The 25,843-nt window shown below is 33.6% G+C and overlaps 1 protein-coding gene across 12 annotated transcripts in view; it reads right to left on the minus strand.

Annotated features, from left to right (window-relative positions):
* The window catches only part of LOC115217030 (echinoderm microtubule-associated protein-like 2), a 236,370-nt gene that overhangs the window by 41,338 nt on the left and 169,189 nt on the right, over positions 1-25,843 (minus strand). For 11 of the 12 annotated variants that reach the window (XM_036507662.1, XM_036507659.1, XM_036507658.1 and 8 more), the window contains 3 exons: positions 14,799-14,824; positions 2,054-2,180; positions 1-128 (listed from right to left, as the gene is read on the minus strand). The exon at positions 1-128 is cut by the window's left edge and continues 22 nt beyond it. In XM_036507662.1, the coding sequence (XP_036363555.1) occupies positions 1-128; positions 2,054-2,180; positions 14,799-14,824 (281 nt within the window). Of the gene's footprint in view, positions 129-2,053; positions 2,181-14,798; positions 14,825-22,147; positions 22,193-25,843 lie in introns of all 12 variants that reach the window. The other variant, XM_036507666.1, reaches the window with a different exon arrangement.

The following is a 25,843-nucleotide window of genomic DNA, read 5'->3' on the forward strand; positions in this document are numbered from 1 at the left end:
CCAAGTAATGCCGTTGCATTTCTTCTTCAACATTATATAACACTACTGTTGCTGCAATGAAATACACTATTTCACCTGTTGGCAAATAGTGCAGGTTAGATCGGCAATCTCTACCTCTGTATCCATAACTTAATACTGAGTTAAGAAGAAATTTAACAGAACAGGAATATAATATAACAAGAATACAATAAAACATTACAGAATTACTTCCTTTCTCCCCTTTTTATTCCCAACAATAATCAGTCATTTGTAATATGCTTGTGGTCTTGATACTTTATTAAGAGAATCAAAAGATACAATGTAGTAGAGTATCTGTAACTAAACTGTGACCAATAAGCAAATTCAATAGTTCATGTGTTTAGTAAATAACCAATGAATCAAATAAAATTCAGTAATTTTTATTTCAAAACATTACTTTAAATAAAATTTCTTTTGGCTATAAAAGAAAGGAATTTTAAAAATTCTTGATAGAAAAGGAAATTACATTTCCTTAGCATTGTAAATGATTTTAGTGCAATGATTTATATAAGAGTGAAAATGGAAAATTCTATCTCACAATATTGGTTCATTCCATCTTAGAGATATCATCTCAGGGAATCTTAGAAACAGATTCAGATTAAAGTCCTATCAAATAAATTAATTCAATCAGTATACATATCCTGCTAAATCACTACCCTTGTTGGCTCAATGCCAGATCACTATAGAAGACTATTAATTCACAGCAGAACATCGCTAGAAAGGTGGCTGCTGGCTCCTCCTATTTGAATATTTGCAATTGTTTTGACAAATTGCTGAGGAGATCACATAGTAGATAGTTAATCAAATGGCCCAAATGTCTCAATTGGCAGTCTTTGATAATTGAAACTGATAACATAACTTTATGTTTTAATTTCTTATATATAATAGTAACAATGGTCTGCAGTGAAATGCAATGGAACCTAGTTTGACTTTAAGGTCTATAAACAATAGAAATTCTTACTTCTATAAGGAAAAACATTTATGACAGTTTCTTTGTATAAATTAGATTTAAATGGTGTGTTGAAGGTTCAAAACTCAGAATTCTGGAACTAAAAGATTACTCTAGGAAAGCATTAATCTTAAGTTACAGGATCTTTAGTGATTCATTTGCTGAATCTATTGAATGCTTGTACACGATTTAAAAAAATTGGTATCCAGTGTGTAAGTGTCTTCCTTATACTACAGGTTACTATGTCAAATAAAAGTGAGCCATTCAGTATTCATGAAAACAGTTAAACGAATACTTACAATACTAGTTTTGAATTTTTGCAACCAAATTTAAAAATATTGTGAGATAGAAAAATAAAAGAAAATCATTACAAATTCTTTAAAAATATAAAAAATTAAATACAATTAAATAGAAGCTGCTTATTATGATCACTTAGGGATCAAATTTTTTCCAATTACAATAACTAGCTGATGACATTAATTCTTTAATATTCAGATTACTCTGTCAAATGTCATCATCATCATTTAACGTCTGCTTTCCATGCTAGCATGGGTTGGACGATTCTGACTGAGGGCTGGCGAACCAGATGGCTGCACCAGGCTCCAATCTCGATTTGGCAGAGTTTCTACAGCTGGATGCCCTTCCTAACGCCAACCACTCTGAGAGTGTAGTGGGTGCTTTTTACGTGCCTCCGGCACGGGGGCCAGTAAGGCAGTACAGGCAACGACCTCGCTCGAATCCCATTACACATGCCACCAGCACAGGTGCCAGTAAGGCAAATGTATTGTTATTTATTCACATTGTTTTGAATTAATCATGGATTATCAAATAGCTTTGAGATTTTGATGATGCGATTGTTTATTTTTAGAATGACATTATGGGGTAAATGCGAGAAGCCAGATCTGAGCAGTTTGAACATAAAACATGTAGACTATGGCCAGTTTAAATGCTAAAGGGTTAAGCAAACAAGTTTACAGTAATTTTTGTAAACAATAACCAGCTGACGACATTATCTGTGATAATAATAAGCAGCTGCTTCACTTTAAATAAATGAATAAGCTTTGTTAAAACTAATAGGAAGGATACACCCATTCAAGTTGTAGTTTTTCAGAAGGAGGTTCTACAGTCTTTGTCGTGCTGAAATCAGTAACGTTGGACGGAGCATACAGATTTATAGGACGGCCTCGCAAGTATATTTTCAGGTAGCCTTCATCTGAAAAGTAAAATTATTGCAATTTAACAAAATTAACAAATATAACTGAAATTAAATTGACCAATATAACTGAAACAAAACAGTACATTCTTGTAACTGGATGCAAAGTCAATATTTGCAAAGAGATGAAGTGAGGATATAACCAATCCCAATAGTGAAACACTGAACATTAAATTTTCCTTTTAAACAGGACTAAAATCCTTTTGATACCAACCCACCTGAAGCCGTCCCTGGTTCCAGGATACAAAACCTCTGGTTTTAAACTAATCTAAGTTAAAATCTTCCACCAAAATTTCAAGTAAAATTGTTTCAAATGCAATTTAATGACAGTCTTTAGAGTAATCTTTTTAGAGTATAGATGCAGAAGTAGCTGTGTGGTAAGTAGCTTGCTTACCAACCACATGGTTCCGGGTTCAGTCCCACTGCGTGGCACCTTGGGCAAGTGTCTTCTACTATAGAGATGGATCATAGACCTACAATGTTTCTATTTTTCAGCTCTCTCTTGGTTGATAGAGACAACAGCCAGAATAGAAATCAACATTATATTACAATCTTTTTTCCCTTTGAACATTAGAAACATAGAAAATGTAGTAATAGAATAACTGCTTGATAAATTGTAATATAGCATGCTTGGTGGGTTATATTAATAGTATAGCAAAAATGTACATTAAATGATGAGGACATAGTAAGTTGATTACAAAACCTACAGTTATTTCATAACTACTTCCTACAGCCAACTGTAATGAAATAATGAAAAGCAAGATTTGCATACTCTGTGCAAAAAGGAAGACTGCATTGGTTTGGTCATGTGATGGATATAGATGAGGATGGCCACACAAAGTGCCAATCTCAAATAGTGGAGGGAATGTATGGAACCCAGGAAGACATGGGATGAAGTGGTGAAAAATCATCTTCAGATGTTGAGGCTCATAGGGGAGATGGCAAGGGACTGAGACCAGTGGTGATTTGCTATGCTTCAAAAGACATCAAGCTAAGCAAAAACATGGCCATCCATGCATACAGGAATAGCCTTTGTAACCATTCTCCCCCACCACACACACATAATCTGACCTCTGTCAAAACACCACTATATCTCACCTTCTCAACACCCCTCCATCTCACTACCCATGATCACCACCCACAGGAGGCTCCTCCACTCTCCCTCAAGTGCCCATCTACACACTCCATGCTTTAATATATCTACCATACCCAAGTCCCAGCCACTCCATTTTCTCTCACCATCATTTGCTACAACCAGGTCTTCTCCGTCTCTAAACATTTCCACTCACACTCTCATGAAACATCCCTCTCTTTCCCCTCTGTACTACTTATACTCCCCACTGTTCCCTGTAGATAGGGCCAAATACATCTCCAATACCATCTATTTCCTTTTCCCTCACTTTGACTATCTTTCTCTTTAACTCTCCATCCCTGTCCTACTGAAGTAACTAAGTATCTCTCCCTCTATTAGACTAACATCTCACTTGACTCTCAACCCCTTCACTCAGTACCACTCTCTCTCTGAGCTGAGAGGTTTTTGTCTTCCAAGCTACTTGGCAACCCCACTGGTGCTGGTGCTACGTAAAAAGCACCCAGTACATATTATAAAGTGGTTGACATTAGGAAGGGGATTCATTAAATGCCGCTGCTGCTGATGACGATGCATTCTGGGATAATTTTGAATAATAGTAATATTTGTCTGTTGAAGATAATACAACAAAGCCTCGATATAGGAGTTAATTTGTTCCTGGAGACCATTCATAAAGCAGAGCAATAATTTCCCATAGTAGCAATGTTATAAATTGTAATTCATTCCTAGAAAAATATTTTACCTATAAAATCTATAGTACTCATAAAGAAATGGCAATAAAACAACAGTAGAACATAAGAATGTCAAAACTACTTATAATAAAAAATATTATTATAATCATTTTCTGAAACACTTTCACTCGCACTAGATTCATGCACATCATCACCTGTAGATGTGATTGTCAATTCACAAGCACTTGTAGACAGACTTGTAGATTTCTTTTAAACATAAAAAACAAGTCTTGGGTTATTTGCTTAGAAGCAGCTTTTTTTTTTTGTCACTCTCTATAAATTTCTTGGTAACATGCAGAAGCATTTGTTATGGTAGTAGAAACTTCTGCACTTCATTCAAAATTTGGATTTTGTGCGTGAAAAATTTCAGCTCACCATACAAAAGTGAGCTGAAAACAAACTTGTAAACTGGAGGTCTTGAAAGTGAGGTATTACTGTACTCTTAACAGTAATACTTCATAAAGTGAGGTATTACTCAAAATTCCCTAGGGAGAAACAAAATGGATATTATGACGTTTTCACACACTGAATAAAACAATTATTTCTAAATGCCATTTAAAAATATGTTGCAGCTTCGGTTTAATAAAAATTGCTCTTTAAGAACACCAAAGTTGACAAAATCAAGAAGGAAGTTAAATAATTGTTTTAAAAAACTAAATGATCTAATTTCGTCTGAACCCTAAATAATAAAACTATTCCTGGTATATTTGCTGTTTGTAAATTCAGAAACAATTATTTATTATTTTCTAAAGTGTTTGAGCATCAAAAGTTTAAATGTAAGCAGAAAATACAACTGACATTCACAGTAAATGCAATGAGAAGGATGCCTGCATGGCAGAGATAAGAGTTGTTGGTTTGTTGAGAGCAAAGGAAGCTACAGAAAGACTTGACATTACATCAAAGGAAGGAAAATTACAGATAAATTAACAAAACAAACACATTCAGAGAAGCTCAATCTACATTTAGCAGCAAAAGGAAACGGTTTTAAACTAATAATTGGTGGTTCATGTCACTATCTCAATTTTTACAGATAATTCCATTTAGTAGAAGTTTGCTTCCCAACCATTTTTTCAGGTTCAGTCCCACTGCATGGCACTTTGGTCAGGTGCCTTTTACTATAGCCTCAGACTGACCACAACCTTGAGAATAGATCTGGTAGAGGAAAAGTGAAAAGAAAACTGTTATATGTGTATGAGTGTGTGTATGTTTGTGCTTGTTTCCACCACTACTTGACAACCAGTTTTGGCTTATGCATCAGTTCCATAAAAGACACCAAAAGAATAATAATTAAATTTTAAAAAGCACCAAGGTCAGTTTGTTAAACTAAACCCTTCAAGGAGATACTGCAGCATGGCCACAGTTCAATGACTGAAACGAGCAAAAAGACAAATATCATTATGGTAATAATTACTGTTACTACACCTAGTTATTTCCATCATCTCGCCAGCCAGTCGAGATTGAGGCTTTGGATTGATAATTAAATATATCTGACTCTTGATCAGCAAGAGTCCATGACTAAAACAACTAATGACAGATACCATACTCTCAGTCTTAAAAGAGTAAAGCCCATTTATGGCCAATCATTTCCAGTTTTCTGTATTCAACAATCTCACCAATTCGATAACCAAAATTACTCCAATGATATTTGATAGAGTAACTGTTTTAACAAAAAACAACTCCATGAATGCTAATTCATATCCCCTCAAGAATTTTCATATATATATATATATATATATATATATACTAGCACTATGACCCGATGACACCGGGTCATAGTGCTAGTGCATGCATATACAGCTGCGTGCGTGCGCACATACACGCGAGTACTGTCCAAATCTCCGGTTAATCACATACAGCTAGCTGGCATTCAATTAGCGTATCAAGTTTCAGGCATTTTGATTGGGTTTTGGATAGAAAATTCACTAAAAGTCACTTCTATTGATTTTTTAATAGCTTTGTGGAGTGACTGGGGAAATGTAAAGATGTGCACAACCACCCTTGGACAGTTTTGAATGACCATAGAAAGTGCGAGCCCTCTAACTGAAAAATTGTGGATTTGTATAAAGGACACGCACACACACACAGACATTTTGCCGTTTATATATAGACTAGCAGTATCGCCCGGCGTTGCTCGGGTTGTAAGGGAAATAACTATATAAGCATTTTTAGAGAGTTATAGCCAAAAAATAGCAAAAAAAATGCATTAAAAATTGAAAAAAAATTAAGGTAAATTTTTTTTAAATCGTTGACACATCGTAGATATTTTTAGAGAGTTACTTCCCTTATATAAAAGCGAAAAAATGCATTAAAATGGAAAAATATGATGGTAAATTTTTTAAAATCGTAGACTCATCGTAGACGCGCGCTAATACCCAGAAGGGCTCGATATGAATCACGACTATAAGATACCCGCTTTTGGTTAAACTGCACCGCAAAATGTGGGAGTAATTACGAATGTAAATCGAAGGGGACAGACACACAACTTCACTCTTATATAAAGATGCTTTTTTTTTTCAGTCATAGAGTTAGATTTATGAAGGTCTTCAGTAGAAAATCCTTCGAATTCTGACTCGCTGCTTGATATAATGAAATTCGTATCCATTTTTTGTCAGAATTACAAATTTTGAAAACACAATAGGAACAAATTTCGGAAAAAAATCTCCCATAATTCATGGAATTAAAATTACACTTCGATTTTTGTACAAAACTGTATTTGAAGTGTTTACGAAGTATAATACGTGTTTTCACGAATGTACTAAAGAGATTTACTCTGATATTCTCATTTAAATATGAATAGGTAAATTCGGGCGGTTTGGTAACGAAAGAGTTTATATAAGTGTCGTCTGTTTATACATAAACACTGTTTCATAGTTTCAGTTTAGTCTTCCTCAAATCACTGTCGCTAATTTACTCTCTTCCAAGAACATTTTCACTCACTGTTATCTGTTAGCTTCCCATACATTTTACTCATTTATCTATCAGCGTGATAGAGAGAAACAAATATTACATTTACTTTCATTTTATTCGTTGCCCACTGTGTGTGTGGTGTAAACCAGACTAAGAAAAGCATTTGACACACACACCAGAATGTGAGTTTTCTGTAAATTTTGCTTAATTGGAGTTTAAATTTAAAAAACTGGACCTGGCATGACGCGATGCATTGTACTCTTAAAACTGCTAGGTAAATTGTAATTGAAGAAATCCTATATTGTAGATTTGTATAACTCCCAAAGGGAGGCAGATAAAATCTGCCTTTTATAATAAGAGATTATAATAAGAGATATATGCTGTTTTAATGTCTGCTTTTCCATGCTTACATGGAACATTTGGAATTTATTGAGACACATTTTCTATAGTTGGATGACCTTCCTCTTGCCAATAAAGCAAAGTAATACTTCCCAATAATCAGATGTTTTACAAAATGCTGGAATTGAGAAAGACACTCGTTGACAGATAGCATATGATGTCAGCTCAAAAAGACATGTTCCTACCTATACTTCCATTCACAAGGCTTTTGGTTGTGAAGGGGTTACAGAAAAAAAACATCCAAGAGACTGTACAACACACAAATTGTATAGGTATGAGTCCATGGGTAAATTTAGTTGACTATGTTGGATATGTGAGACTGTATAACTATGAAGAACAGACATTACATGAGAAGCTTTGTATGTGGTATAAAACAAAGGACAACAAACAACCTATTATTGGTCCGAGTCAATTGACTAAGGCTATGTAATATGTAAAGTATAAGATCATAAATACAATACAATTCTAGTACAGAAGAACAATTAGTTCCACATTCAGATAGAGATCATCACTTTATGTCATGTGGTCTGTACAAGATAAATACATTCAAACATCATTGTTGATTGAATTTAAAACTTTGCACAAAACATTTTCTTCTCACTCTATACCACATCACTCATAGAAAAAACAACTCTAACTTGAGAGCACAGTATGTTTTCCACTTGAGTTTTCATGACTATGGTCTTGGGTCAGCTACACGATTTGTTGGCCCACAAGCAAAATGTTTACATGAGACAATGCTCATGTGAATGGCCATTGGCTCACAATGAGCTCATCCCATTTTTGATGGGTTTTGTTTACAGTGATGTGAAGTGTCTAATAAATACCCTCCTTATCTGGCAGGCCTGGATGCTGGAGGTGGTGGGGGTCAACAGTTTACTCACCAACCATCCAATCATGAAACGTTATACTGAGTTACAGTAGCAGGACTTTCCTGTCCTGACCTGACCTCAACTAAGTTTATAATTTTCAAACAGAAATTTAATAACACCCACACCAATTCAACATCTGAACTAGGCTGTGTAACTGATTTCTCTTCAAATATCTTGCGAGTCTTAAAACACAACTGAAACCAGTTTTCTTCACAATGAATGTCATGCCCTACATTTGTCACATCTACTTTACACAATAACTTACATGGCTGACTGATTCCTGAGAAAATAAATTCTCACATTAAAAATATCTCCTCACTATAACTTTTGATAAATCCACACCCAACAAGCTCATCCTTCGCTATTATTGGTTTCAGTCACTTGACTAAGGCTATGTAATATGTAAAGTACAAGATCATAAATACATAAGAACTAATTGTTTTTCTGGACTACAATTGTAGTACAGGAGAATTCTAGTACAGAAGAACAAGTAGTTCCACATTCAGATAGAGGTCATCACTTACTATGTAATGTGGTTTGTACAAGATAAATACATTCAATCATCATTGTTGATTGAATTTAAAACTTTGCACTAAACAACATTTTCTTCTCACTCTATACCACATCACTCATAAAAAAAAACAACTCTAACTTGAGATCACAGTTTGTTTTCCACTGGAGTTTTCATGATTATGGTCTTGGATCAGCTGCACAATTTGTTGGCCCACAAGCGAGATGTTTACATGAGACAATACTCATGTGAATGGCCATTGGCTCACAATGAGCTCATCCCATTTTTGATGGGTTTTGTTTTCAGTGATGTGAAGTGTTCAATTAATGCTCTCCTCATCTGGCAGGCCAGGATGGTGCAGGTGATGGGGGCAACAGTTTACTCACCAACCACCCCATTATGATAGGTTATACTGAGTTACATAGCAGAACTTTTCTGACCTGACCTGACCTCAACCTCCCCAAGACACTAAGTTTATAATTTGCTAATAGAAATTTAATACCACCCACACCAATTCAACCTCTGAACTAGGCTGTGTAACTGATTTCTCTTCAGATATCTTGTTAATCTTACAACTAAAATCAGTTTATTCACAAAGAATGTCATGCCCTACATTTGTCACATCTGCTTTACACAATAACTTACATGGCTGACTGATTCCTGAGAAAATAAATTCTCATATTAAAAACAAAATATCTCCTCCTTGAGAGTACAGTATGGTATGGTCTTGGGTCAGCTGCACAATATGTTGTAAGAAGTATGTTTCTCAACTACATGTTTCTGTGCTTGGTTCCACTGTGTGATACTTTGGATAAATGTCTTTTACTATAGGCTCAGGCCAACCAAAGCTTTGTGGGTGGATATGGTAGATAGAAACTGAAAGGAGACTATTTTGTGTGTGTGTGTGTGTGTGTGTCCCACTACTGTTTGACAATCAATGTTGATGTGTCTAATGTCCCCATAACTTAGCATTTCAGCAAGAAACCAATAGAATATGTACCAGTGTTAAAATAAAAAATGTATTGGGGATGTTGATCTGTTCAACTAATATTCTTCAAGGCCAATCTCACTAACTAGGCTGATGATACAAAAATATCATAGGTAACTAAGGACCCTGATGACATCCTGAAATGCTGAAATACTTGAATGCAATATACAAGTGGGCTAATAATATACATATATACAATATTCATAATATATATATATATATATATATATATATACTTGGATGCCCTTCCCAACAAAGAGTGGCCAGCAAGAAGTATATAAACAGCATTAAAAAAAATGCAGGTATTTCAAATACCATACAACACAAATTCTTAATTTATTGAAATTAGCTCCACCTCTAGAGGATGAATCACAATTACTAAATAGCAATACAGAATGGATTTATGATTTATGCAATTTATTTATGCAAATTAAAGAAAAATGAGCTCAGAGAACTAACAAGGCCATAAATGTGTTCCATTCTTTTAATATATGTCATTGTCACTTGGTTACTGGAGATAGGATAGGATGTCATTCTGATGATGACCACTGAGGCAACTGTCCTGCCATATTCTGAACGCCTTACTTTCCTGGGCATGGGCACATTGAAACTCTGACGTCTGGCAACTGACTTGGCAGACACCCATAAAATTATTAACTATCTTACAAACAATAACTCTGAGCACCTTTTCAAACTCCACCTGTCTAACACCCATGGACATATTTACAAAGTCAGAAAACAGCACAGCTCCCATGACTTTAGGAAACATTTTTTCATGCTGAGAGTTGCTGAAGCATGGAACAAACTGTCGGCATCAGTTGTTAGTTGTCGGAGCACTGCATCCTTCAAAACTTCCATGCTTTCTGAGATTCGCTAACACTACCCCTGATTTTCTCCCCTCCATACACACACAAGCATGTATCTGACTCATACATTGTTTGCTTTCCAGACATTTGTACATTACTGCATATACTCTATACGCACTTTCTGACAAGTTGTGGTGCACCTGAGCACTGTATACAATAATTTCATTATTATTATTATTATTTTATAAAAATATGTGCCTTTCTTTATTGGTATGTCAGCTTTGTGAGAATTCTTGAGTCCTGTGATTATCTCCCCTTCTCATATGAAGATGGTCTTAATTGCCAAATGGCAATTATCATACTTCCTCTTGAGGCAGAGATAAGTTTAATAACTCCAGAATTTATGCTGCATCGTATTTGGTATACCTGTATTTGTCTATGTTTACATGCATGTATACACACATATAAAATGAGTTTCCTTATTGTTTTCACCTGACGTATATCCCACCTAAGTATGCACCGATCAGCTGAATTTACTACAGCAGAGTAGGACTGCCTGTAGAAGATTGCATTTTGAAGCTATCTTTTTGACCAAGCAGCTGTGTCAGCTATTATCATCACATATGTACAATGATGATATGGAGGGATGAGCCAAGGAATCTGAAAATGCTAAGTGAAGCTAAATACATTGAGCATAGAGATGAAAGATTTAGATTAGAGATATGTACTGAGATGAATTGCAGGAAATAGGGTAATGTCTGTCGTTACAGACTTATACAGGAAATGAAGGATAAAATACAAATTTTAAAAAAACAGAATGTATAAGTAAGATAAGGTAAAAATATGTTTCTGCATTTACATTACTCATTAAAATGATGACAACTCATTTCATATAAGACACTCAGTTATATTGCAAGAAAAAAAACATAATGAAAACAGTTTTGTTTTTCTTTACTAATTGGGGATGCTGTTTTATGATGCCTGAGATTATTAGATAACTTGGTGAAAAGCATTTCTCTAAAAACAAAACAACAAAAAATCTAAAAAAAAACTTTTCTGATTTACAATAGCAAATGTTTAGCATAATATTAAGAAATATTTCAAATAAGCAAGATGAATTTGGAAACAATTTTGTCTAACTCTATTTTGAGAGGCTGGAACCAAAGATTTTCAGCATTTTATTAATGTTCATGCGTTAAGGGGATTAAAAATTAATCATCGTTATCATTTAACATCCATCTTCCTTGGATGGTTTAATAGGAACCACTATGTACAAGGACTGTTTTGAGCTCCAATATCTGCTTTAGCAAGGTTTTTACAGCTGGATGCCCTTTTTAATGGAGGGACCAAGTGCTTTACAGGGGGTACAAGTGCTTTTTTCAAGCCACCTGCACAATTGAACTTGCCATGAAGTTCACAGAACAAGCCCTGAGATAGGTGGAGCTAAGCTTCATGCCAGGGACTACTTTGAGGGAAGGGTCAGAACATGTTCCTGGAGAGGCATGGCTACTCACATCTGTTACAAGAAAAGGGATGGGGGAAGAAGAGAAAATTATCAGGAGCTGCAAGCCATAGATAATAGTAATAAGGTGCCCAGGTATCCTACCCACAAGGCACAAGCCAAGCAGAAGTAGGTGAGTGGTTTGTAAGATATGAGAATGGTGAATGAGTGATGGGGGAAGTCTACCATAATGGATAAGGATGAAAGGAGGATGAAAGTTATGAGTTGAGGATGATGCAGGGATGGAGCAGGGAGGGGCAGTAGCAGAAGTAGTGAAGATGATACAGTTGCTGGTGGTAGGGGAGGTAGAATTAGTGCATAGAGGAAGGAAATTGCTGTAACAGGTGGAGAAGCCAAAATATAGCACTTCCAGAACTCAGTTTTGCTGAGGAAGACTAAAAACTAATGGGTTTTTATTGACATAAAATTATGCATCAATTTTGGCTTCTGTTATCTCAATGAATCCTGATGCCTCTCCATTAACCTTTTAATTAAAAGTGGCCTTAATTAGTCAACTCACTTCTATAGCAATGATTGACACAACAGATAAATTATGCAACAGTATTTGCTAGCATATAACATACATTTGCATTTAACAGGCGCTATACTTTTGAGAGGGAAATTTCAGAAAATTTTTATAAATGTAAGAAAAAAGAAAATAAAATTTGAATACTCTAGCAAAGTGATATATTTAAAATTATGAATCAGTACAAAGAGCTGTAGTTAAACTTTTATGCCTTATCACTGTCTTTTTCAAAGCTATGAATTTCATCTTTGCTGCTATCTTAGGAACCAAATTATTCTTCACTGCCAGTATCTTTGGAACTTTACAAATACTTTTTTGCAGCTGTTCTCACCATCATAAATTATTTACTCTTCCACACCATGCAAAGCATTAATAATAGTTCTTTCACAGCATCCCACAATATCTTAAGCCACAGACACATTTTTATAACACTGTCTCTTCATGCATCTAGTAGAAAAAGAAGAAAAAGAAGAATATTCATGCTAAACTAAATCATTCATGCATGTATGCCATTTTTTATGTATAAAGGGTTTGTTTACAGAAACATTTACAATTGTAATTATAAGTTAAGGCCTCCAGTCTAACTACCAAACTAGATCAGATTTAAATACAAGTAAAAGTAGGGCACATTTTTTCAACACCTCCCTGATTGTTTCCTATACCTTTTTAATGCATATTTGATTCAATATTGAGTTAGCTATATTTTAGAACAGACATGCACATGTATGCCCCTTAAATATTTTCTCTTTTGAAAGTTTTGCATTCAAGAATTACAAATGGTATTACTACTATTGGTCATTCTTGAATGCAAAACTTTTTACAATCTCCAGTGATTGTAAAAACAACAGTACAGGGAGTTTTTTTATACTTTGAATTTTTCATGATCCTAGTAATAGATTCTTTAGCATATATAGGTACAAGTATGGTTGTGTGGTAAGGCACGTGCATATGTGTAGTAAAAAGCTTGCTTCCCAACAATGGGATGAGTCTTATTGCATGACACCTTGGGCATGTGTCTTCTACTATAGCCCTGGGCCAACCAAACCCTTGTGAATGGATTTGGCAAATGGAAACTGAAAGAAGCCTAATGTGTACTGAAATTGCATGTTATATGCCAACAAATATGGTAATTTTATTTCTTAAACTTTACTCATCGCATTTATTTTATAATACTGCACAGTAGCTTTTACAGAATTTTTTATCTTTGAAGTTAGTTGTTTGCTATAAGAATGTAAGCTGTTAAAATTTCATGTTATTTAAATTAAAAAAGAACTTTGAACATGTTATTTCCTTATGTCTCTGGAACATTGATTTCTTAAGCACAAGGCATCACCTAACAACCTTGCCCTTCTAATAGGGGCTACTAATCATAATAATGCATGTGTACACTTGATTTTCACTGTAGTAAGGCATTTTCAGTATGGGGGAGATATTAGCAGAGGTTGAGATAAAAATGACATTGTTTATGACATTATAAAGAGAACATATTCTTTGTCATTTTAAATTACAGTACTGAATATTTAAACTGAAATTACAGCCTAACTTTAGACACACTACTATCAGTGAGCCTTAAAGTCTTAAAAATTTGAACTCATTACTACTTGGTTCTTTTAAAAAGTACTGTGTCCTTTCAAAAGTAAAAATATTACAGAAAATGCATTTCTGTATAGAAACCAGAAAGACACCTTGCAAAAATGATTTATTTTTTCTTGCTTCATTAATCAAAATATGAATGTACAAAGGCTGTTTAAAATTTATATTTCTATTTACAGCAGTTTGGACAAGATTAACTTTGGAAAACTTGTATGACAAGATTGTTGCTTATTAACAAATATAATAATCAATATAGATTAGCATCAAAAGGGTGAATATCAGAGGCTTAGTATCTTCTTGAGTTGAAGTTTAGTGTTTGACAGAATATGAGAAATATTTGAAGTTTTACTGTTACAATATTAATATAGTTTCATTAATTTCATTTTCCTTCCCATCATCGATACTTAAGCCAATGTCTTTTCTAAGGCTTCTATTTATAAAAGTAGCCTTATTTTTTATGACAAGATTGACCAAGATTTGCAGCAAATATTATTGATAATAAAAAAAAAAAAAATCAGTTCTTTTGATCCTTTCAACACTTAAAATTACAGATAAAATCGAACTAGATTGATTTCAGAATTACCATAGCCAATTTGTAATTCAATTTCTTTTTTGTATTAAAAAAAAAAAATAATGACTAGCAATAAATATCATCCAACATTACATGCAATTTAAATATAAAAAGGTACCCTACCTAGGTTCCAAAATGGTTCTTTTGAACTGGAGAAAAGAACAAAAGTAATAATTAACTCACAGAGGAATAAAAACAAACAAAAAAATTTATCAATAATGCAGACTGTCATGAAAAAAACCTGATATTTAAGCATTTTATAAATGCATAGAATTAAATTTAGTTACTAATGATAGTATATTCATAAAAAGTATCAGATTTCTAAACTGATATGAAACCAATGAATTTTAAAAATTAGTTAAGTTACAAACTATTAATTTAATAATGAATAATTGCAAAACATAACAGCATGGTTAGATAATGAGTGATTAATCAAGGATTAGTAAATTTAGAAAAATGTGTTATTTTGCTGAAATACATAAAATCTCTTTAGATAAATTGTCATCAAAGACTCAAAGGAATGATAAACTTAAAATTTTAAAACCTGTAAGAAAAAGAGCTTTAGTGGCTTAACTAAATAAAACAGTATACAAAGAAACAGCTAGAGGAAAGAATTTCACCAAAAAGTAATAAAAGGTATTAAATAATGTGAGAAACTGGAATTAGATGAACTTAACAATAATGAACACTTCATTTACTAGATTACAAAGTAAATGAATCAATGTGTAACAAACTTTAAAATTTGTCTTTGCTCAATAAGTTATTTCCTATTTGTCTATCTAGAAATCAAAGGAAATGGCTATTATTTACTTCAAACTTTGCTTTTGTGACCTGGGCATCAATGTTTTCAAACTGACATATTTTCCATTACATTTCAGACAGATTCAGTGCTGAGTTGCTGAAGCAGAAATATTGTTATAACAAATAAGCTGCTCAATACCATAGACTTGCTTGTTTGTTGCTTAACCTCAACCACTTGAGCATGTTTCTTAGTGGTTGACAATATGTCCATCTCTGATTATGAGCAGGAGTAGTGGGGGAGCATCATAGCCATGAGTTAAGAAGGATTCTTTGGGGTTTGAATACATGTAAGAAAAGCAAAGTTTGAAGGAAATATTAGCCATTTTTCATACTTTCTAGGGGTAAGCTACCCAAGGACATAAATCATGTTACAGTGTTATTAATGGCTTCTAGCTATTTATCCATGGGTTACATTGATTATGATTCTTAATTAAAGACATTAAGGATGAATGATAATTCATCACACAAGATTTCAAAACAAATTTTGGAGTTATCTGGATCAATGCCATTTGGATTTAAAATACATGGTATGATTGAAATATATTCTAGAATATGTATTATTCACTTCATGAGAAAGTGATTTATTTTATTTAGAGCATTTATTCATTAAAAATTTGAGTAGGGATTCATTAAATAATTAAGTTAACAATTGGCTAATAAGGAAAATATCTCCAGAAGAAATTAGATTTTTTGATAAAAAAATTATAAACAGTCTATTAAAGCTGATAATTAGAATGAGAAAAACAAATTTGAAACAATTTGCAACATAATCTTCCCATCAGTTAATTGTTCATTAATTTGTTTTAACTTCTCAATCATTAAATATGAAGTCAAAATTCCAATAACAATGGTAAATACACAAATTTGTAATGAATTTACATTTGAACAGCTATGCTAAATACTCAGTAATATATAACAATAAAATGTCTGGTAAATTTATTTGTTGATGTAGCATTTAGAAATGACAACAATGAAAAAACAACATTAAATGGAAACATCTTTGAATATTTATCTGAGGGTTTTATTTGGGAAGGAGGGCAGTTTGAGTATCTGAGGGAAATTGTCTTTATATTTGAGCCCACAAAAACATATCTCTGAAATATTTCTGAATATAATCTTGTGGAATTTTGTTCTTTTGACATGAAAGAAACTGATTTGTTCCAACTGTTCAGGTCATCAAATCTTTAAGTGATGTAAAAGTACTTGAAACAATACAATATTTTGACATTTCATTAAAATACTCTAGTAATTTTTTGCCCAAATAAATTCTTTTGATCTTCAATTTTGCTTTAAATAACTTTCATATAATTTATTATTCAATATGTATGAAATTCATTATCTTCTTCAACCCCTTATCAAATGTCATTTTATAGAGATAGAAAATCAGTTAAAATAACAATCTGTTTTAAACTTTAGGTATCAATATTTATCTTCTTGTCAAGTACAGATATTTTCTTAACAATTCAGGGAGATCCTTTAATTAGCTAGCTAGCTTTGAAGGGATTTTCCCAAAGATTAAGTTAATTAGAAATATGTTATAACCCAACTGCATTCACAATTGAATATATCTAAAGGAATAAAGATTCAAGATGGAGAATTTAACCCCATCACCCAGTTTGATATTTTTCTTGTCAATCACAAACCACGTAAAAAAATTGAAAAACTCTTTCAATTTCTTTATCATCATCATCATTATTACCTTAATGAATCAGAAACAACTGATTATTGTACACCAATAATTTGTCTCGTGAGACAAATAGTTCTGAAAACCAAGAATACCCACAAAAGGAAAGTGACCACCACCAAAGATTGTTAAATTATTCACACAACAATAAACAATAGAATAAATTTAATCTATGTTTTACATAAATGATATTTTTGTCATAATTAGTGAAACTTAATTCTTCTGATGGCTATAAAAAAATGAGAATTTAAAATTATCAGATGTAATTGTTTTTTTTGTTTTGTTTTTTTTTTGTTTGTTTTGTGTACTATGTAAGTATGATACTTCTAGTTGAATATGAAAAATCTCTATAATTGTCTAAAAAAATCTACACTGAAGTTTTTTTTTTCTTTCTGATAGGCATGAAGCAAAGGAATATTCCCAGATCTTGTATTAATTTCAGGTAAATAAACTTATGTCTCTAAAATGAAGAAACACTAGCAGCAGATTTGAAATCACAATACATGGTGGTAGTTCAATGCATAATTAACTTAGCAGTTTTAACAGTTTCAGAGAAATAAATTTAGTGTCTGTCAGTCGAAGAAGATCTGCAGAGCTCAAAGTGGAACTAGCAGAGAAGCTTGGATTTGGTCATTCAAGCATTCATTGACACCTGCGTGCCATCAGAAAAGTCAGCAAATTGGGTCAATGGGTTCCTCAGAAACTTTGAGTCTAACTGTGCACAGAGAATGAATGTGTGCTCTTCTTTGCTGTCACATTTCACGAATGAACCTTTCACAAAATATTTCATAAATTCTTAATGAAATGAAAATTATATTCTGAAACATATCCTCTAGTTAAATGCAATTCTATTGTTACAACTATACATTTATACATACAAACATACATACATTAGCAAGTAGACAAATGAAAGAAAGTGGCACTCAACACATTTGGAAAAAGTTGCATATATCATTCATTTAACAACAGTTTTTTTAAATGCTATGTTTGTTCAATGAGCCCACAAAACAAAGCTGCATAGAACCAAATCAAACTGTTATTAAATAATAAAAAAAATGTGAATGTGTGTGTGTCATTTTTTAACATCTGTTTTCCATGTTGGCATGAGCTGGACTTCAACAGGAACTGATGTGCCATACACACACACCCACATATATATATATATATATATATATATGCATATATTATATACACATCCATCAATACATACATATAGTGGCTGACTACTCACGACTGAGGAAGACCATCACAGACCATTAAGAACATTGTGCACTCAGACCAATTTATACTTTACACTTTTGGCTCTGCTGAGTCCAGCCCTTGATAAGCAGACCAAGCATTCCTCATCCATTACACTGGGGCACTGCCTTGCAGGATTTAGTTGAACAAATCCACTTCAAAACTTTTTTTTAAATCAGTACTTATTCTGACAATACTTTTTGCTGAACCACTAAGTTCCTGGGATGTAAACAAACCAACACTGGCTGTCAAGCAGTGGTGGGAGACAAATACAACACACACATATGGGCTTCTTTCAGTTTCCATCTACCAAATTTACTAACAAGGATTTGTTGGTGTGGGTCTATAGAAGATACTTGCCCAAGGTGCCATGCAATGGGACTGAACATGTTATTGGGAAGCAAATTTCCTACCACACAACCACACCTACACACACACTCATCCATCTCTGCTCACAATTCCTGGGAGGGGTGTGGGGTTCTTAGGTACCTCCTCTGGTCCTATCAGAAGCAATTACTAGACTTTTCAGCCAGATTCCCAAGTGTGACTAACTGACACTAGAGATACTATCTTGGTCATGAAAGTTGGGAAATGACTAAAAGAGTATACACATGCACACATACACACACATTTATATATATATATATATATATAATACATGCAATTCCCATGATAGAAAATCATTTTTCAGACGCCAATGATTTTCAATCTTGGGAATTGCATGCATTATATTAGGTCATCCGATAAATAATGCAGTTTTTTTCAATTGCTTGAACTAAAAGTCAGAGGGGGATGGGATAAACTAGCTGCATCAACTTGCTATACAAGCAGGTAGTAATTTTAGCTTGTACTTATCCATAGTGCAAGTTTTGAAGAATGCAGTTCCATTTTAACATTTTTTCAAAACTATAATGGAAGTGACAAAGGAACATATTTGGCATATTTTGCTTTATGAGTTCAGTAAAAGAAACAATGCAATGGAAAGTGAAAGGAATATTAATGCTACAGTATATGGGGATCGAACAATAAGCCTAAGCCAGTGTCAATGGTGGTTCCAGAAATTCCAAGCCGGAAACTAGAGCCTAGAAGACAAGACTCGTCCTGGAAGATCTGCAGAGTTCAATGAGGAACTAGCAGAGAAGCTTGGATTTGGTCATTCAACTATTCATTGACACCTGCATGCCATCAGAAAAGTCAGGAAATTGGGTCAATGGGTTCCTCAAAAACTTTGAGTCTAATTGTGCACAGAGAGTGAATGTGTGCTCTTCTTTGCAGTCACATCTCACGAATGAACCTTTTTTTTTTTTGGAGTGAATAGTGATTGGTGACGAGAAATAGATTCTCTATAAAAATGTCAAGCACTGAAGACAGTGGGTAAGGAATTGAGAAACACCAGCACCCTAGGCTAAAGAAGGTCTTCATCCATGTCAGGTGTTATCTGCTTGGTGGGATATGAAAGGTTTAGTCCACTTTGAACTTTAAAACCCAAACCAAATGATAACAAAGGAGATCTACTGCAAGCAGCTTGAATGGCTTAAATCAGTGCTAGAAGAAAAATGATAATGCTCAGCAACATACAGTGAGGATGACATTCCAAAGGCTGGAGCAGTTTGAATGGGAAACGATGCCCCATCCACCATATTCACCGGACATTGCCCCATCTGATTATCATTTATTCCAGTCTTCAAAATCATTTGGATGGAAAAAATATGAATTCTGTAGATGAGGTCAGAACAGGACTGGAGGAGTATTTTTCATCACAGACAAGTGAATTTTGGAAGAGGTGCTTTGCAAGTCTACCAGATAGATGGAAGTGCATTGAAGAAAACGAAAGAGAGTATATTTTTGATTAAAAAAGTTTATCTTAATTTTGAAAAATAGAAGTATAAAAAAAACTGCATTATTTATGGGATGACCCAGTATATATAAATATCTGTGTCTGTGTATTTATGTATGTATATACACTCATCTATATACATATGTATAATATATGTATATACACACACATACACATGAGAACGTGTGTGTGCACGCGTGCACAAAATCGTTAAGTAGTTTACTTATTGATCCCAAGGTTCATCTTTTAGCATAGTCTTGGGTCAATGGTATAGAAACTGTAGAACATACATACTATGTTATGGTGATTTTGTATCATGCAAATTATCTTACATGTGTCTGTGGTATATTCAACCACTTATATGCTAGTTCAGTGAGCAGGCAGCTCAGTAGCTCACACAACTGAGACCCAATTATTGAACTGATAGAGATCCATTTGGTTTTTATATCATTTTAATTATGAAACAAAAAACAATTCTCTCAAATGTTTCAATTAATTTCAGTTTTGACAAAATGCAAACATCTGATTCTTTATGGAAGTAGATGAAACAGTTTAAATATTTAGTTATAAGATGTGGCTACTCGCTCTACAGTTTAACCCTTTTGATACCAACCTGGCTCAAACTGGCTCTGGCTTTGAGTACAAATTTCTTGTTTTCATAAGTTTTGAATTAAAATCTTCCACAAAACCTTAGTCAACAATTTATGTTCCTAACTCTAGCTTCTTGATAACTAAGTTATTTTATTAAATTCTTTGTTATATTTAAAGTAATTGAAAGAAACAGAGCATCTCAAAATAAATACAGTAACGAAAGGGTTAAATATTTCTATTTGCAAAATAATGCATTATATCATAGTGATACTTTAGGAAAGCGAGTAGCCACATCAAACTGGCAGATGAATGTTGCTACTAGTTTAACCCCAGGCAGATTCTCCACCAGCTGATCTTCAGTGAAAGCTGTGCATCCTTTATAAACAATATATTACTTGCTGGGGGAGTGAACCCCAACTATCCTCCAGCAGCTGACAGTCATAAAATCTCAAGAAGAGAGTAGTAATGTATACTAAACAGTAAAGTGAGTAGCCACACCAAAGTACTACTCTATCACTTCATGAGATTTTATAAGTAGCTATTTTGCTTGTTGCAAATCAGTGACTGATGGTCACTTTGTTTACAATATATCGCTGACAGAAATGGATCTTAGCTATCACTCCACTGCGCAGATGTGCACGGCTGATGTGAGCCAAATAGCTCGAAACTGGCTAGTACCCAGGATCCTCTCACAGCTGCTGGATGGTAGTAGGGGTTCACTCCTCCTGCTAGCGATATATTGTATATAAAGAGTGCTGAGCTTGCACCAGAAACCAGCTGGCAAAGAATCTGCCTGGGGTTAAAATGGTAGCAACATTATACATCTGTCACTTTGATGTAGCTACTCACTTTACAGTTTAAATATTTCTATTTGCAAAATAATGCATTATATCATGGTGATACTTTAGTAGATAATACTTCATTTCATGTTGCTTATGGATATATATTTTGCATGAGTGTATGTGTGTGTATTTATATATCATATACGTACACAAACACACTATAATGGGACTGACAATAAGAAATGTTAGTAGTTTATTCCAGTAATTTAATATATTTTAATTTTCAATTAAAAAATTATTTTTAAAGCTTCTAAATTAAACATACCCAGAATTTCCAGGTTGTGAAAGAAAATAAGGGTTATAAAATTAAACCAAAATATTAATAAAAATCCAAATATTAAAAAATGTGGGTGAAATGTTATAAAATTATAATAATGTAATAGAAACAAATGAAAGTTGAGAACCAATAGATATAAAACTCCAACAAGAAATATATGCCAAGATGAAAGCTGAAGAAGTTATCTGAAATGGTTGTTACCCTTTGAGATGTCTGCCAGCCAAACTACCTTGAGATGTACTACGTCTATAGAGGAAAAATAAACATCAAAAATATATTAATAACCAAGGCAGCAGCCACAATTTGGACACAGGATTAGGATACAGTCCTATAATGAAGACTTTATGTATAGAAGCATGAATGAAAAAAGGTGAATATCTCCTGCCTAATTTTCATTTTTTTCCAATTTTACAGAATAATTTTACAAAACAGAAACCTGGTATTGTACAAAAGCAGAAATATTAAGTAAAACATACCAAAACCACACAAAAATATAAGCCTTATTGCATAGGCTCAGGAACAGGGGGTGCAAGTACATCACCTAAAATTGAGGGTGGGTGGCAATGAAAATGCTTTGAATATCCTCTTGAAAAACTAGGTTTGCATCCCACTAAGCAAATTTTATTCTTGTATTTATGCTTTATTGTTTGTGTAAAGCAGTGGGATATACAAGTAAAAAATATAAGTATCTATGTGACACAATGCAAAATCACAAACAGTCCTGAGAAGAAAATCATAAACATAAGTCATGCACTGACTATGAAAACAGGAACATTTGCTGAAATAAAACTATATATTAATTACAATAAAATAGGTTAAATGTATGGCTACCATTTAGAGTGAAAAGTAAAATGATAAAATTAGAAATAAAAAAAGAACTGAAAAACAAAAGGCAAAGCAAAAATCTAGAGTTAAGTGTTTGACTTCTGCCAAGATTGCACAGTACTGAAAGTTTATGTCATAAGGAAAGGGGCAAGGTAAAGCAAGAGGTAACAAGGTTTTTAAATGTGTAAACCAGTTCTATTGTCATTTGTAGGGCAAGCCTCTAGTGGGTGCAAAGAAATTTGCTTTGTAACCACATGATTCCTGACTCAATTCCATGATGTAGCACTAACTAAATGTCTTCAACCATAGCCCTCAAGCTGACCTTATAAGTGGAATTTAGTAAATGGAAAGGACACAGAAGCCCATTATATGCTCAAATGTATGGGAGGATGTATGCATATATATATAAATATATATATACTCAATAAGAGCTATAAACATCAGAACAAAACAGAAGAACTAGTGACACTCCCATGTCATTTTTGCAGTAGTGGTAACATTGACTGATTCAGAGGAAAAGTAATCTTTTTGATGTCACTGTTCACAAATTGCAATATTAAATATAAATAAGACCAAAGTGAATTTTAACCCCTGGTTAAAGTGAATTGCCCCTTCTAATAGTTCTAATGTCGTTTAGGCAGTAAAGCTATACAAGTTCATTAACTTCCAATAAGCTCCTAGCTTTGTGCTTAAAAAAAATGTAACTCAGGACATCAGTATTGATAAGCTGACTGGTCAACAGGTGATATTTACAGAAGGAATGACAATCAATCAATCAATATTCATTCTTCACAGAGCAAAGATAGAACTAACATATAATCAATGATAGTGATTGATGTAATTTCACCTTTTTCCTCTTTACTTCCTAATCTTGTAAATCTCTCTCTCTCTCTCTCTCTTTTTTTTTTCCAGGAGGCTACAGATGGTACATACATTGATTTTTGTAAGCTGCTCCTGCAGTCAGTCTTTACTGCTCATTGTTTACGTTTATTAACCGTGTGACCAAAAGACAGTTACTATAAGCGTTGTCCAAATGTGTTGCCTTTGAAGAACCAACCTCTTTAATTGATGATGCACACCAAATCAAAAGACAAGTAGATAATGTAATGAAAAAAATACTCTTAAGAGAGCGAAAAAGAGCAGCAGTAAATGAATCATTGATTCTGCAAGATTACAGTGAAATGTACATTCTAAAGCAGACTGAGATTGGTAATAATCTATGCAAATTCAAACTAACTACAGCTGTTAATTCTGTTATCAAAACACAAATTACAAGCAGGAAAAAATATCATTATGGAGGAATTCAAATAGTTTTTTGTTTTTCTTTTTTCTGACAAACTGTAATTTCAGAATACAGCATTGATAATTGACATATTAGATAATTTAGTTCTTTTAATACAAACAACATAAATTATAGAAAATGAATGAAAAATGGAATAAAATTTGGAAGACTAGCTAATAATAATTGCATAATAAAGCATTAGTTATAATTGGAATGTCTGTGAGAAACATTTTTCTTACTAATTAGCTGGGATTGGAGTGACAATGCTCCAATGTCCTTTGTAGACTATCCTGCATTGTGAGTGAAACAATTATGTTCAGCTTCTATGAGCTTGTGATAAAAATGTACTAGTCCCTTCCAATTAACCAGCTGGCTACTTGTGGAGGTTATCAAGGATATGCATGTATAGCAGCATCATTGTTCTAATACTTCAATTTAGGTTTTAATCAGAATATTTTTCAGTTACAGTAAGTTGATGACCCTCTACACAATCTGTTTTTAAATAGAAAGTTTATTTAGTCTTTGGAACAGTTTTAATAGTGTTCTACAGATGAGATCACAATGATATCTGTAATAACTTTGAGAACTTCAGTTTGGCATTATTTATGCGGAATGTAGTGCACTTATTAGTAGCAACTGTGTTTTATGCACCTAAAGACCTGTTATGTCCATCAATGGAAATTAACATTAAGAGAAGTATTAATTCTATGTCCTAGATTACTCCAGTTTCTGCCTGTCAAGGATATTTGCAGCTGTGAAGTTATAATGAATCTTAAACTTCATTTAAACTCGGTCACATTTTTATTCTATTTTTTATACTTTTTAAAGGAATCTCATTTCAATGAAATGAAAGTAATGTAAAGTGATATAGTTGATGAGAGAGAAGTTATAGCTAAGGCCATAACAGAAAGAATTTATGGTTAAATCTCTTTAAAAGTATTTTCAGAGCATTGTTAAGAAAAATAAAGACAGTAAGGTAAAACAAATAAAAAAAATTCGTATTTTTAAGTCATAAATTAAAAATTGATTGATGACAGTACCGCCTGATTGGCACTCGTGCCAGTGGAACGTTAAAAGCACCATCTGAGAGTGACCATTGCCGGGGCTGCTGACTGGCACCCGTGCTGGTGGCATGTAAAAAGTGCCATTCGAGCATGATCATTGCCAGCGTGACCTTACTGGGACATGTGCCGGTGGCATGTGGAAAACAACATTCGAGTATAGTCATTGTCAGTGCCACATAAAAAACACCTTTTGAGCGTGGTCATTGCCAGAACTGCCTGAATGGCCCTTGTGCCAGTGGCACATAAAAGCACCCACCACACTCTTGGAGTGGTTGGCGTTAGGAAAGGCATCCAGCTGTATAAACTTAGCCAGATCAGATTTGAGCCTGGTGCAGCCTTCTGGCTTGCCACTCCTCACTCAAACTGACCAACCTATGCCAGCATGGAAATGCAGACGTTAAACAACGATGATGATGTATCTTTATAAAAAGTTAAGAATTTCATTGGAATCAATGAAATCCTGGTAGCTTCAAATGCAGCAGTTAAGAGGGGCAGTAGTAAGGTTTAGATATACACAATACTACAGATATGTGTACAATGAAAAGAAGTTTTAAATAGAAAAAATAATAATCAACCCACAGCTTAGATTTATACAGAAATTACAAATTAGGTTCTTAATAGTAATGGTTTAAAGATGTTGAGAAGGGATTTTTTAAAAAATTTTGTCACTTTGTCTTATTTTTCAAGTACTAAAAAGACTAAAATTAGTCAACTAGAAGCAAAAAA

The sequence above is a fragment of the Octopus sinensis genome, linkage group LG11 (assembly GCF_006345805.1).
Source record: "Octopus sinensis linkage group LG11, ASM634580v1, whole genome shotgun sequence".
NCBI lineage: Eukaryota > Metazoa > Mollusca > Cephalopoda > Octopoda > Octopodidae > Octopus > Octopus sinensis.